Source organism: Onychostoma macrolepis, chromosome 03, assembly GCF_012432095.1.
Source record: "Onychostoma macrolepis isolate SWU-2019 chromosome 03, ASM1243209v1, whole genome shotgun sequence".
Taxonomy (NCBI): domain Eukaryota; kingdom Metazoa; phylum Chordata; class Actinopteri; order Cypriniformes; family Cyprinidae; genus Onychostoma; species Onychostoma macrolepis.
The window spans coordinates 47,393,308-47,409,034 of record NC_081157.1 but is presented as its reverse complement, the minus strand read 5'-3'; the positions used below and the strand labels follow the sequence as shown (position 1 = coordinate 47,409,034).

Below are 15,727 nucleotides of genomic sequence, written 5' to 3'. Positions count from 1 at the left end.
TTGCATGCACATTTTGGCGGCATTGCGCAAATATTTCCACATTGTGATGTAGACATGTGGGGGGTGTGTTTGAATGAGCCGTTTTAGCCCGGTCTGGATCAGCCTTCTCTTTTAGATAGAATAAATCCTTTTGTGGGAGACTTTGAGCTTTGTAACTCTGCAGATCGCATACATGCACAAACAGCTACATAACACACTAAATAAAAGGAAAACAAGAAATCACATCATATGACCCCTTTAAATGTTCCCTCCTGCCCAACTCAATCTGAGCAGCTGAGTCCTTAGCCATCTCCAAGAATAGGCTAAAAACACATATCTTCCATCTTTATTGGAACCTCTAACTCTAGCACTCTCTATTCTACTTCTATTCCAAAAAAAAAAAAAAAACTGGCACTCTATTCATTTACTAACTGCTTGTTTTCTTTAAAAAAAATAAAAAATAAATAACATTAGCTTCTCTATTCTTTTTGTATTCTATCTATTTGTTTTCTTTTTATTTATTATACAATTAAAGGTGGGGTATGTAATTTTTCAAAAACGCTTTAGAAAACTGAGTCGGGGCCGAGTACCGAAACAAACTTGTAGCCAATCAGCAGTAAGGGGTGTGTCTACTCATGATGTGGAGGAGAGAGCGTTCAGTGCACAGGACAGATATTAGCCGAGCTGAATGACAGAAAGATAGAGATGGCGGATAATAAACAAAAGAGGAAAACTTCTGCGGAATGATAAGGCAAGGAGTAGGACCCGTGTAAATATCGGATCAGCTTTCCAGTGCTGGAGAGAACTCAAGGAGCGGAAGGCCTGCGATCAGACGCCGAGGTTGCTTTGTTTTTTCTCGATAGGTTAGTAACACCGTGTCTACACTGGACGCGCAACTTAGCAACAGCTAAAGTCTACCTACACTGGATGCGACAAAGCGACAATTGAAAATCATTTGAAATTTGTGTCAGCACTAGGGGTGTGCAGCGAAGCATATTTGTATCTGTAACAATCACAAAATTATTCGTATCTGTATTCGGATAAAACCAGAAGTAGGCGGAGCTTGAACCGGAACTTTTACAATTATACTTGATAAGACAATTATGTCTATGGTTTTACAGCCTTTCTTTTTTTTCGTGGTTATCACTGAACAAATATGCCGTGTTTAACTAATATATATATATATATATATATATATATATATATTATGATTATAACATTTATTGAAATATCTTCTAACAGTCGGAACTGATACCCTTGTTATATATGCATACATGCAGTGCAGTTGTGCTTGGGGACACGAGTCGAGTCCCACTTTGGGGACCTTTCGTGATCCGATAAATAAATATTTAAATATCTTCTAATTAAAACAGTAAGGGTTCCTATGCAGTTTAGAAATATGGAAATTGATTTAAGTAATTTCCAGGAAATGCATGGAAAAAGGCAAGTGCAACACTGCTATTTTATTTGTGCTTATTTAATTCATAGTTTACACTCATTTACTTCACACACTTGTTAACTGCGTTGTAATTTTAGAGGTTTATGTAAAACAAAATGATTTCCTTTGGCTCACTGGTTACTGCGCAGTTTAAAAATTATTTCACTGGTAACACTTTACAATAAGGTTCATTAGTTAACTACATTAGTTAACATTAACTAATAATAAACTGCACTTATACAGCGTTTATTAATCTTTGTTAATGTTAATTTCAACATTTACTAATACATTATTAAAATCTTGTTAACATTAGTTAATGCACTGTGAACTAACATGAACTAACAATGAACATCTGTATTTTTATTAACTAACGTTAGAGAAGATTAGTAAATACAGTAACAAATGTATTGCTCATGGTTAGTTCATGTTAGTTAATACATTAACTAATGTTTAACTAATGAACCTTATTGTACAGTGTTACCATTTCACTTAAGTAATTTGCAGGTATGGAAAAATAGAGAACAAAGCATGGAAAAATATTTGTGTTTCGACTATTTGCCCTATTCAGTATTCTAAAATATAAAATTAATTTCTACAAATAAATTGATCATACAAGTAGAGCTTTCATGACAAACGTTTAGTAGCCTAATCATCTGAACACGACTGAATTAATTCAAGGCACACTTTTTCATTACGCAGAACTCTTTAAGCAGTCTTTTTTGAACTTCACTAAACAAATGTGCGTGGCAACGTGGCTGTTTGATTAGCGATCACGCTGTGCTCATTTCATTCATTCGTGTATCATATCGTAGCCTATAAGGTTTAAATCATTGCATTTTAAATATACACAAATAGTAGAACGTGTATGATGTATTATTTTAGTTAATATTACTCTTGCCAAGCTCTGATTTCTGAGAGATGCACGGAGAGGCAACAGCAATGCAGTGTTTGATTTGCGCTCTAAAGTTTACATGCATTCGCTTTACACACTCACTATTGCATAACTTTAGAGGTTTGTGTAAAATTTCGCGCTGATGTCCTGGTTCACCTGTTACCTAGCTTCAGCCGAATATTCGGCAGAATTATTCGTTATCCGTTATTCGTTTTTGAAGCCATTATCCATGCCTTTCAGAATAAGGATCCTTGGATGTGGATCCAACCCCGCCCCCTGGATCTTTTGTTCTGCAGTGAGGGGCTACTGCACAATACTGTGTAGTATGATGGCATATGGGTGGTCCAGCCCTGTATGCCAAATTTGGGCTACAAGCAAATCATAGGAAGGCCGCATGTCAGCCATGAGCTCTGTGTTAAAGAGTGCACAACAAAGATGAAAGGTTATATATCATAAGTCTTTAATCCAACAAGGGTAAATCCAAACACAATATAGCACAGCAACATTTAAGACATGTAGGCGTAAGTGCCAGACAAACTCAAAGTGAACATACAGGAACTTAAGTACTCAGACCAAACAAGGATAATTAACTAGGCACACCTGAACAGAACAATACAATCAACACAACAAGGGAAATGGTGTAAAAGGAAAACAGTCCAAATGAACAGAAACCGTAACAGTAAGAGCTATCATTATATTGCACTTCTGTTTTTATGCTGCACAGTACACATAATAATAACAATAAAAAATGGCCCAAATTGTTATTAATTTTTTTGGCCAATACTTGTCATTTTATATGCGGGCCACTTTAGTCTCACAACCACATTAGCCAGTGCTCACTGTGCCATACTTTTGCCAAAACTGGCCCAGAGACGGTTTAGGATAACTGGGCCACATTTGTGGCATCATATGTGGGCCACTTTAGGCTCACAGCCACATTAACCAGTGCTCACTGTGCCATATCTTTGCCAAATCTGGCTCAGATACATTTTAATATACCTGGGCCACATTTGGTTTACACCCTGATTAGCCTTTGTCAATTGTGCCACATTTTTACCAAAGGTGGCCCACATTTGGTTGGCCATATTCATTATTTACCACATGGGCCACTTTAGGGTCACATTCAGATTACACATTGCCGTGAACACCGCATCTTTGCCTACAGACAGAGGCCCACATGTGATTTGATACATTTGGGCCATTTTTTCTATTTTACATGTGGGCCACTTCAGGCTTACATCCATTTTGTCTGGGCCATAAGAAGGCCAGCAGTGCCGTATCATTGCTTTAAGTGGCCCACATCTGCATGCTATCTGGGATTATAGGTTATGAATACAGTATTATTTAATAACATTTTCATGAGATGTTTAAATGTTTTAAAAACGTGATTAAAGCAACTACACATACTGTAAGTTATTTAACTTGAAATAGGAATGCCAAAAACATTATGATGGTACACAGACTTCCACATTACACATTACATATCCTTTTTGAACTGTAAAAACATTGAATTCAACTCACTTAACTGTAGGGGGCAGTAATGTTGCAAAAAACAAAATGTCTTTGTATTATTAAACAGCAGATAATTTTATAATCTGAATTTATTTATTATTTATTATTTGTAACTTTGTTACAACTAATTTCTTATACTCATTTAATCATGTTAGTATCTACAGCTAATTTAACCTCTAAACATACAACAACAACTACAAAAATACAAAGCTATAAAACAATTAAGTTTTGTCAAAAGTTGCATTTTTTTTCAATAATATGTCTACAATTAAAATTTAGAAAATGCAAATCGTTTTAGGATTTTTCCTGCTCCGTAGAACAGAAAACTTTTAGATTGAATATTGTCCTCTATGAGGTGTTGATTGAGGTGTTGATTGATGCATAATGTAAACTAATTTCTGGCTGTGATCTGAGGTGAATCTAAGAGGAGACAGAAGATTTGCAATGTTCATCTTCTCCATTAGATGCATTGACCCAAACTCTCAATAGCATCCTGTTTTGAATATTTTTCCCATTCATCTGGAATCTTACCATAACCATCAAATGTTTTATTGCAATATCTCTCCAGATCTTTCTGGAATCTGCACACAAACCACTTCCAGTACGGCAGTTCAGAGAGGTCAGTGGTGATGCTCCAGTCTGTATAAACTCCTCCTGCTCTTCTATGTTCTCTCAAAGGGAACGTTCCATCTGGTTCATTGAAATCCTGATCACATGCCACTACTTTGGTGCAAATAACAGCACAGAGATACTGAGTTTGAAAGAAATGCCATCCTTTAATTCCTCTCACTCTGTGGAAAGCAACACTGTGATCTCCATCATGGTTTTCTACAGTGTTGGTGCAGAACAGACACTGAGCCCAACAGCACCAACAGAAGTGATCAATCAGAAGCTCATCTGGTCTGAATTTATAGTCCAGCTTTACTGGAAATGTCTTTGTGTTGAAGCTCTTGCTGATCTCAGACATTGTAGCAGGAAGTTCTTGTTTTATCACATCTTCTAGGAGTTTCACTTCAACATCATCATGTTTCACTCCACTGAGATCTTTTTCAGAGAAGATCAGCTCATCTGAGAGCTGCTGTGTGAAACTCTTCAACCACAAACCAACATCTCCACTGTTGACTTGAACATGTTCAGTAGATTCATGTGCTGCTTTCATGATCTTCTGCTGCAGGAGTTTAATGTTCTCCTTCATCTTGGGTAAAACACGGACACTGAACTTATCAGTGATGTACCGACTGACTTCATCTCTGATGAAACTGTTGAAGTGATCTCTGGGATTATGAATGTAGTTCATGTATTTGTTGAAATCTTCCTCTTCTGCCAGTGTCTTCAGGATGTCTTTCTCCAGATTTGCTCTGCTTCTATTCATTGATTTACAGTTTGATCTCATGTCATCTGCCAAATCTCTGGCAGTCTTCTTGTAGACACTCTGCTCAATGGGCTCTTTAATTTTCTGACAGATGACCTTACCAAAAATAGCAGCTGACGTTGCTCCATGACAGTATTTCTGGAAAATTGTATAATACTCTTCTCTCTTCTTCTCAACATATATTACAGGATCATTAGCTTCCCTGAACAGTTTGTGTTGGTCAGTGATCTTCTTGTTTGCTCTCTTATAGATGGAAAGAACCAAATCCATGAAGAAATTAATCTTGAACACATATTTCACTTGTCCTATCTGATGTTCTGTTACTCTCTTCTTGATGTAACCTGTGAGTTGCTGAATGCAGCTGATGTTGTAGCCCAACTTTGAAATGTTAAATGACTGAATCATTGTGTCTGTCTGCAGAGCAATATCTGTGACTAACAATCTTATTTGGGCTTCATCCAATGGAGACAGAATTTTAGAAAATCCATGTTTCTCTTTAACTCTTTTTGTGGACTTTCTGAAAAGAACATATTTTGAATAAGTCGGCACAGTAAAAATATCACAGCTCTCACTGTAATGACAAGAACTTTTGTAGATGTCACTGAGGATGTGTTTCAAATCTGTCATTATGTCAATGTCTAGTATTGGATGAATTTCTGTGATGATCTTATTCACACTCTGTTCCCAAAACAAATCAAACTCTTTCTTCAGTGTTTCCTCATCATTTGCTTTGTCTTTAAATTTAAAGGCAAGTTCTTTGCTCTTTTCATAGAGAGTGTTTTCATAATGTGTCCTCTGAGCATCAATATTTTTCATCAGGTCTCGCTGCTGAAGAATCTCAGTTAATTTCCTCTTTGTTTCTCTCACAATGTTTTCCTGAAGTTCTTTAATTTTGAGGTCAAATGATGCTTTCCACTGAATCAGTTTATCTTTATCTCTGACTTTCTCAGATAATTCTGACATTGATTTTTTCACTTCTTCACTTGTCGTCTTCTCTTTTAAGATCAGTTTCCTCAACCTCATGAATTGTTCCATTTTCTATCTTGTTGTGTAGTTTGTTCTCAGTTTCCATCATGGCACTGTGAAGACTCCAGGACCACTTATTGTATTCGCGCTCCAGTGTCCTGTATGCTGAAATCTCCACAGCATTGAAGCTGAAGCTGAAGATAAATTGTTCCTTCCGTAAAGCCTCCCAGAGATCTTTAATACGAACTTTTAAGTCTATCAGCATTATTCCATGTGATTTTGAGGCAAAAGACATAATTGTTTCCTTCAGTTCTTGAATGCTCTCACAGTAGACTGGGTTTGGTGGTGCCATCGGTGGTCTACCCTCCCAGAGCTGAGTGAAATACTTCACATCTTTCTGAACATCAAATTCAGTGACATCACTGAAACATTCTGCATCGCATTCTTCCTCTTTAGCAGTGACTTTTGTCATATCATCCAGTTTCATCTGCAGTCTTCTCCTTCCCTCCATGTTTTTCTCTCCAGCCTTGACGTCTGAAACGTTCTGACACACAAACACACAGCTGGGATTCAGTCGGACCTTCTTCATCCTCATGAAGGCCTGAACAACAATCTGAAGAATGTCCTGCAGCTCAGATGGATTTTCACCAAAGATGTTGATCAAGGTCAAATTTCCAATAGCAACAGCAAATGTGGCCAATTCATTGTCATGATGTCTTGACAATCTTCCCAGTTCTAGAGCACGAAGTCCCTCAGTATCAATAACCAGAATATAGTCAAAGTTCAGTTGTGTTTTCATCTCGTCTGAGACTCTGACCAGCTGCATGAAAGCTCCTCTGGTGCACCTGCCAGCACCGACGGCAAACTGGAGTCCAAACATGGCATTCAGTATGGTGGATTTCCCAGAGCTCTGAAGTCCTAAAACTGACAGCACAAAGAGTCTCTGGTCTCCCAGCTTCTGGATGAGTTGATCTAGAACAGCAGAGATCCAGACCAGAGGAACATGAGCAGCATCTCCATCCATCAGCTCCAGTGGAAATCCAGAGATCATCATCTCTGCTGCAAGACTCGGGAGAGAAGAGAAGTGAACCTGCAGGTCTTTCTTGTTCTTCTTCACAGATGAACATGATTCATAGATCTGACCGATCTCCCTCATGATGTGCTCCAAACCAAAGGTTGCAGCTTGAAGTTCCTCAGATATTCTCTCAAGATCAATTTGTACAGTTGTCAGTTGCTCAGATTTATTTTTGTTATCATTCATTGTTAAGACTGTTGACCACTTTTCATTATACTTATGATGTAGAGCAGAAAGGTCAGCTGAGATATGTTTATCCAGGAGGATTCCAATCCATTTAATGAAAAACATCTTTTCATGTTCAGCATCTGTGTTCATTTCTTTAATGAAGAGCTTCACAAACTCACTGATGTCAGATGCATGCTGTTGTTCACGGATTTTCTTCAAGTCTATTTGTTTTCTGCTGATGTCCATTTTTGTCTCATCTGGTTGAGGTCGATGTAGTTCTTTGTTCTTCTGACTCCACTGATGCCACAGTTTCCCCTGATGAGGCAGAAATGATTCTTTGATTTCTTTCAGACTTTTCATTTCCAGTAAACTCATCATCTGCTGTGCTGCTTCTCTTCCTCTCCTGCAGTCATCATCATCTTCCTCATCTACTCTGATGTCTGAGTGTTTGGACACATCTTCAAGTCTGAAAGTGGAAGATGATTCTGAGAGACAATCATTTATAACTCTTCTGAGTTCTTCAGATACTTCTGACTGATTTCTGTTTTTCAGACCAATCTGACATTTTTCCTTCAACACAGTTACAGCAGTTTCATCCTCAGTAAAAAGACAAATGAGTGGCTTTGAGCCTTTATAGAGTTCGTCAAGTTTTTTCATTCTTCTGTCATACCTCTGAAGTCGTGGTAGAAGAACAACATTGACTGAGGCCATTTTAGTGAGGATCTGCAGCTGTTTCTCATGGTCTCCTGCATCACCGTGTAGATTACAGAAAGCAACACACTCAGTGAATTTATCATCATTTGATCCGGAGGGGCAGAACCAGGTGATCTCCACCACTCCATCCATCAGGACTCTGGTTCTGCTGCTGCCTGTGCAGTTCCTGTGGAAGAATGTGTTGTGTTTCTCATTGATCAGACTGTTCATCAGCTGAGACTTGGATGAAGACACAGAGCCAAACCTGAAGAAAAACACCATTGGAGTTTCTGCCTTGTAGATTGGCTGGGTTTGACTGATGATTTCATTATTGGTGTTTCTCATCTTCCAGCTCTTTTTGATTTGTCTAAATGTCCAGAGAGGAAACTCAATCTGTTGTGTGAATGGATCAGGAACAAGCAGAGGCAGAGCGTACTGACACTGGGACAGTTTAGTCACCATCAGCTGCTTCAGGAGACCATCAGCACAATGAAACACAGCCATCTGAACATCCATCGGGTGAATTTGCTCCGACTGACTTGTTCTATCATTAGACAAAGACATTTCATGAAAAATATCACCCTCATTAGATGGGTCATAGTCTCGTTGTTGTATGTGATTTTCCTCGTTGTTTTCTTTAGCTTTTAAATATCTTGCTCTGTAGTTCAGCATCAGTAGCTTTTGTATGAAAATCTGAATCAGCTTCTCTTCAGCACAAGACTCATGGGACTGTAATGAATGTTTGGTTATCTGAAGAACATCTGCAGGCCTTAGTTTATTGTGGTGCCTGTCTTCAAGGTGAAGTCTGTGAAATAGATTATCTATCTTTTCGACTTTGATTCCTGTTGTTCCAATGTTCTTGCTTTTTCTCTGTTCAATAGAAAAAAAAATACATTTATTACATAACTATTAGGTTCTTTTGTACTTTGCTAAAAAACACTCACTTTATTCTAATGAAAAACTGATTAAATCATGAAATTTAAATCATGAAATTTAAGAGGGTAAGTTATAATATTTCTGTTCAGTTCCCTAACGTACTTCTTACCTAACATGTACTTATTGCCAGCTGATATTTGATGAATGATCATCTTACCTCTGTGGTAACGCTGATCACATCACTGTATACGGTGTAGTTGAGTTTCCCCACCGCTGCACATTTGATCTCATACTCAGTTCCTGCTCTCAGATCAGTCAGAGTAACTGTGTCTTGATCCTTCAGCACAGGTTCAGATGTCCAGACTGTGTCCTGCTTTGCTTTATACAGTAATCTGAGCTCCACTGTAGCAGGACATGAGGAAGGAACCACCTTCAGAACCACACTCTGACCTTTGACCTCTTCAGTGATTGGACAGGTTGGTTTGGATGGAGGAATAAACCAAAGAGGTTTATCACATCCATTTTCATACAGAAGAATGCAGGAACCAGGATTGTCCTCCATTTCCTTTGAGGACACAATAAACTTAGCTGGGTTACAGTCTTTTGAATCCATTAACCTCTTAAATATCTCCAAACAGCTCCTCATGGTCTTTTGGATCTCAGGAGTGAGCCAAGGCGTTTGCTTGAAATCAGGGCTCTTCTCAGTAGTTTCTCCTCGTGCTGATGGACTCAGATAGGCAGTTTGTTGAAGAAGCAGCACATCTGAGTGGTTCAGTGATGCGAATGTGTAACTGACCAGACTCTCGACCTCCAGATCCATCAAGATGGCATCTATGTTGACTTCCACCTGTGCACCATAATCCTTCAGCTGTCTGAGGACTGTTTTTATGATCTCAGACTCTCTTTCCCTCTCTCTCAGCCATTCTGAAAGGTCACCTCCTCTGAATGGAGATGCATCATATTCTTGTAGAAGATCAATCAGTGTGGTTTCCTTCATCACATCTCCACGAATGTTTGGCAGCAAAGAGCCGAGATTCTTCATGAGCCTCAACTTGTACATGTAGCAGTTTCGCTTCATGTGTAGAATTTTATCATAAAATGCAGCAAATGTTTGAGCAGGCGAGTCTTTCAGAAGATCACTGCATTTCATCTCAGTTGTATTTAAACTCTCAATCACTGATTCTAACTTCATGATAAGATCCATGCTGATGTCTTTATGAAGTTTTGAAGCACTTTTATGAAGTTTGTCCAGAGGATAAAGCCAAACTCTCTGTGGAATCGCCAGCTCTTGATTATCTTTCAGCAGTTCTGGAAGATCAGTGAAAACTTTCAAAGCATCTTCAAAAGACGTTGGGTTAGACGACAGCTGAAAGTCGCCATAAAATGTACATGTGAATTTTTTGACTGCCGTTTCCTGACTGTGATTCACACTCATATCAGCATTTGCACCCACTGAAACAGCACCTTGCAGCTTCTCAAGAGCCACTTTTACTTCTCCTTCTACTGTGCTTTTGTCCTCATCGAAGGAAACTTCTCTGTCAAACACAAAGCAGGCGTCTGCTCCGTACAGGATTGCTGTCACCACATGTGTGGCTATATCAAGATCATCATCAGCCATATCTCTAAAAGGCAAATGGTTCACAGTCAGTTCTTCAAATCGGCTTGTTGAATGATAATGTAGCGTAAGTCTCTGCTGTTTGAAAGATGTTTTTGTGTCATTGAGATACTTTGCTGCTCCACTAACATGGATGAGATCACCTAAAAAACTCAGTTTAAGTCCACCATCAATATTTAGCAATCTAGATTTGTCCTGAATGGAGTCTGAAGCTGTGACATTGAATCCTGTATTAATTTGAGGACAAGGGCAAATATTCTGCTGCAGCTGCTCTTTATTCCAAAGTCTGATCCCTGTAAAAGGAAAAAGGTGCTTTAACGTTCAACATTGAATTTATTAGAATCACATTTCACATCTAAAAATTCAGTAAGTTAAAGAGATACATATTCTGATGGTGAAGTTAATAAAGTTAAATATTCAATGAAGTTAAAGATAATGGAAGTGAAAATGTTTCTGCTTCTGAGATACTACATAATATAAGAGCATTTTCAGAAAATATTATATATATATAATTTTTTTTTTTTTACCATATAAATGCAGTAAATTGTTAAACATTTATTTGTCCTACATGGACCTGCTGTTATAAAACCTGCAGTGTTGTTAGATTTTTTTTACATTTTTGAGCCAAATCTCAAAATTGTCCTATGGTGTGACTGTCCCAAGCATGGTTCAGTAAATTACAACTTTTATAAATGAAAAAGAAAAGCATAAAAATGTTAATAAATACCTCCGGCATAATTGTACAAGTGTCTATTTTATTAAATGGCAATCATTTTTTTTCATCCATACATTTCTGAAAACCTAGGAAATTGATACATTTTGTCTCTGAAAACCATGTCCTCTGGTGTGACACCATATCCTAGTTTTAAATCAGCCAATTCCAGAGAACACTTTAATTAGTTGAAGGACCCTATTCATGGTCGTGTTACTGAAGCCCCCTGTGAAGCCCATGACATGTGCACACGGTCCATTTTTGTCTCAGAATTGTTCAAATATTTAACTTTTTTGGAACCACTACAAAAGTGTTACGTTTTGTTGTCCTTTGGTGTGACACCCCTAAATTATATATATACATAATCATGGAAAATTATGCAAATGTGTCTTGCTTACCGCTAATGACAGGTTAGCTTGGTATAGCAAGGTAATTAATTGACAGATAAAGCCTGAAATGTCCTATGGAGTGACAGAAAATGTACTCCGGTGTGACGCCTATACTGTCACACCACAGGACAAATATGTCACACCAGAGGACAAAGTCTCTTTAAAAAGCATTTTAAATCATTCAATTGTTTAACTCATTTTTATTATTTTTTGATCATTTTCAGTGTTCTTAAATGCCATAATAACATTAATTAAACTATTTTCTGATGTTTTTTGCAGAAAACTTGTACTGTTATAAAGTGTCATGAAAATAAGTATAAAATGTGATACTACTGTATGTTCTTGAGACAGAAAGAATTGAGGGAGAGAAATTAGTGGAAGAGAGAGGACACAGAAATATATAGAGAAAATGAACAGGTGGGGGGGTGATGTTAATTATAATTTCATATTAAATAAATAGCACTATATGAAAATAAGTGTCTAACAATTAAGATAAATCTCTCTAATGCTATTTATGTATTATTAAGAGCTTTTTTTATTTTCTTAATTTTTTGTTATGTCACACCATAGGACAAATCTATGGTACAGTTCAGTAAAAAAAAAAAAACAGTGAAATAATTAACAAAGTTAGTGACCCTTTACATTTTCTCAAAGATCAGACTTAACACTACATAAATAAAGGCATTTCTTTTTCAAAAAAGGTCTTTTACAAAATACTTTTACTAAAATAAAGACAGAATGTACCTTCCAGCACCCATGAAAGCACATTAGTATTTCTAATTTAAACGTACTCTGTTTTTTTTTACAAACTTGTGATGTATTCTGAGAGAGACTACAAAAGAATTGGGACCAGCTTCATTCCCATCGCTGATGGCCCCAAGACGTTCTAAAGGAAGGATTTTGAAAATCTCGTTGCACCATTGGTCCACTGTTGGAGGTTTGTCTTTAATCCACAGAACAAGTGTACATTTACGAGCTACGAATAATAATTTGCTTGCAAGCTTGACCTGAAGATGTGACAGTCTGTCCTCTTTACTCATTCCCAAAATAAAAAAAACCAAGGGTCTTTCTCAATAATGCAATTCAATATACAGTCAAGCTTTGCTTTAATCTTATCCCCAATGTGGCTTATCAAGGAGCAGAACCAAAACATGTGGGAGTGTGTACCCAAACCAGATTTACATTTACGGCAGACTGGTGAATGCTGGCGAAGTACATAAGGAGTACAATGTATACGGTGCAGTATTTTAAACTGTGTTTCTTGTGCCTTATTACACAACAATATACACCTCTTATTTCGCATGACATTAGACCATTTCTCTGTGAATCATATTTTTAATGTGTGATAAGTTTATTTTGTGGTACCTGGTATCAATGCATCCTTTCTGCAGTCATACAGCATGCCCAGCTGGAAGGGTCTCCCAAGAGCTGCAGTTTCTATCACATTCAGTCCCACTGAATCCATGCTAAAAACAGTCATATGAGGGGGTCAGAGCGGTTACAGTTACTGTTTGTGAAGTCACACATATGCTGGCATGCCGACAAAACAAAAAGAATAAAAATAACTTCGCACCAAATGTCTTAAATGCACAGGCTGAAAAATAAAGCAGCTGACTGTGACACTGATGTTATTCATTTACTGATTTATATTTTAGTCTTAGAGACTCTGTTTGTAAATGCATTCTAGCGTGATTCTTCACTTACCTTTTCTGTTATACCTTCAGTTTAGCTTACTGGAGAGTTGAACTTGTCTCTGACATGATTTTCCTTCAGCTGAGATGTGAGCTGAAGGAAACTTTCACAAACTGGTCAGATTCACACTTTCACTTTATGTATGTTCAGATAAACTCCTCCCGTTTAGGAGGGAACTTGCACACATGAAAGTCATTGGTCAATTCTATATCACCGTGTGTCCTATGACCATAATGATTTGTTCATTTATTATTTGCTTTAAATCATTTATTTTTATTATTCGTGTGACATTATTAGTGTTCAGTATCAGATAAGCAGGAAGCTTGTCTGTTTGCAGTCAGAGGTCTCATTCATGAGAAGAACACATTGATCCTTCTGTCACTCACTCTATGCTCATCTGTGAACTGTTGACTTTATAATAAAATTTAAATCAATAAAATAGTTGTATTACTCCACCAGCTGTAAAGGTTTCTCTCTGTGAGCTCTGTTTAAGGCTCAAGTGGCAGCCTGCATAGACACCAGCAGCTTCAAGTACCTGCTTGCTGTATCAACAGTGGATTTGTTTTTATAGCTGCCCTTTTTATATATTGTTTACCTATATATAAACTATAATATTGTTTGACAAAAACCTTTCTTTTGCAAAATATTATTTGTTTATCTTTTCTCCCCCCCCCCCCCCCATTGCTTGACTGTACTGTAACGTGCTTAATAATGTCATTTACCTAAGAAGACCTGGCAAACCATTTAACAAATCCTTTTCTGTAAAAGTTTTCTGTAAGATGAGAGAAATAAACACAATGAAAAGTGAATTGGAATGCAGCTCAGTACATGAATCTCTCTCTAAAGAGTTCATGAACTCAATCGGATCTCTTAGATAAGAGAGAGATATACAAAATATGCAGAGCAGGGAGGGGGCCATGAGCAGAATGGAGAATGATTGGAACAGGGGTCATATCGGAATCAGTATGTGAGCATGTCAAAACTCGTCTATGTGAGCAGCAGTGTTTTCTCATTGCTGCTGCTGTTGGAGCAGTTCTGTTTTGTTGCATGTGTAATGCGTGTTTTTGTTGGTGGTGTTGTTTTAGACCACAGCCATATCACCCTGCAGCACAAGACCGGTTGCCCACTTAAGCAGGGTTGAGCCTGGTCAGGACCTGGGTGGGAGACCTCCTGGGAAAACTAGGTTGCTGTTGGAAGAGGTGTTAGTGAGGCCAGCAGTGGGTGCTCATCCTGTGGTCTGTGTGAGACCTAAAGCCCCAGTAGTGATGGGGACACTACTGTAAAAAAAAAAAAAAAAAACACTGTCTTTCGCATGTGACATTAAACCGAGGTCCTGACTCTCTCTGGTCATTTAAAATCCCATGCACTTCTTGTAAAAGAGTAGGGGTGTAACCCCAGTGTCCTGGCCGAATTGCACTTGTCAATCATGGCCTCCTGATAATCCTCATTCACTGAATTGGCTCTATCTCTCTCTTTCCTCTCCATCTGTCTCATTCATTCATTCATTCAGTCATTCACATTCTCTCTTTTGGACCAGAGGCCGGATTCACAACACGCAAGTCTTGAAAAATTCTTAAGAGTTTCTCAAATATGTTCTTGAGAATATCTTAATTTTTTTTCCTAAGAAGAAAATATTTTATCTGACTGAATACATGGCTGAAGATGCACTGATAAACTCACACTTCAAGGATTGTAGTTTTGCACTTCCTGCAGATTACCTTAATAATCATAATAAGCATGCACACTATTTTCATCGTAACTAGTTTGACTGCTGCTCGGCTTTGCGTTTTTATTGCACAGTGTTTTTGAAGTTACTTTTAAAGAGCCTATCTCAAGCTGCAGCGATCTGTTTTATTCATTTTTGTGCTGTGTTTTTGCACTGTCTTCTGATTAGGCACTTCCGGTATGTGTGTTCGTGCTGCTACAGTAAATGCATCCTGTGTATGGCCATATTCATATGCATTGAATACTGCCAAAGATTAGATCGTATTTATAGACTAAAATTAAAGACAAGCTCCATTTTGACTCGTTTTTGTAGAGTTGTTACTGAATTTTGAATTCGGCAAAGAAAAAAAAAAAAACGCATTACGCGTAATCATGACCTGTCATTGTTTGCATCAGCAGTCATAGCTGTCACTTCATAAAACTTGGGCACATCCCTGTTAATAGTCCTACCATGTTTTATATGTAGCTAGTGTTGTTGTAATGCTTAAATAAAACAATTAATTTGAAATGACCCAATAAATTAATTAAATCATTCTTACTAATTTGGATTAAAGTCTGGGGTATCCTAACTTTAAGAAGTTATTTACAATGATTTTTAAGAAGATTATTTTCAAGAATTTTAA

The 15,727-nt window shown here is 37.6% G+C and overlaps 1 protein-coding gene across 1 annotated transcript; it reads right to left on the bottom strand.

Annotated features, from left to right (window-relative positions):
- Positions 1–2,757: 2,757 nt before the first annotated feature.
- On the bottom strand, positions 2,758–13,478 carry LOC131536346 (interferon-induced very large GTPase 1-like). The gene is given in 5 exon segments (XM_058769219.1): positions 2,758–6,175; positions 6,177–8,965; positions 9,189–10,879; positions 13,053–13,153; positions 13,392–13,478. Coding segments are annotated over 4 exon segments (6,474 nt in total). The 5' UTR covers position 13,153; positions 13,392–13,478; the 3' UTR covers positions 2,758–4,281.
- Between the last annotated feature and the right edge of the window lie 2,249 nt (positions 13,479–15,727).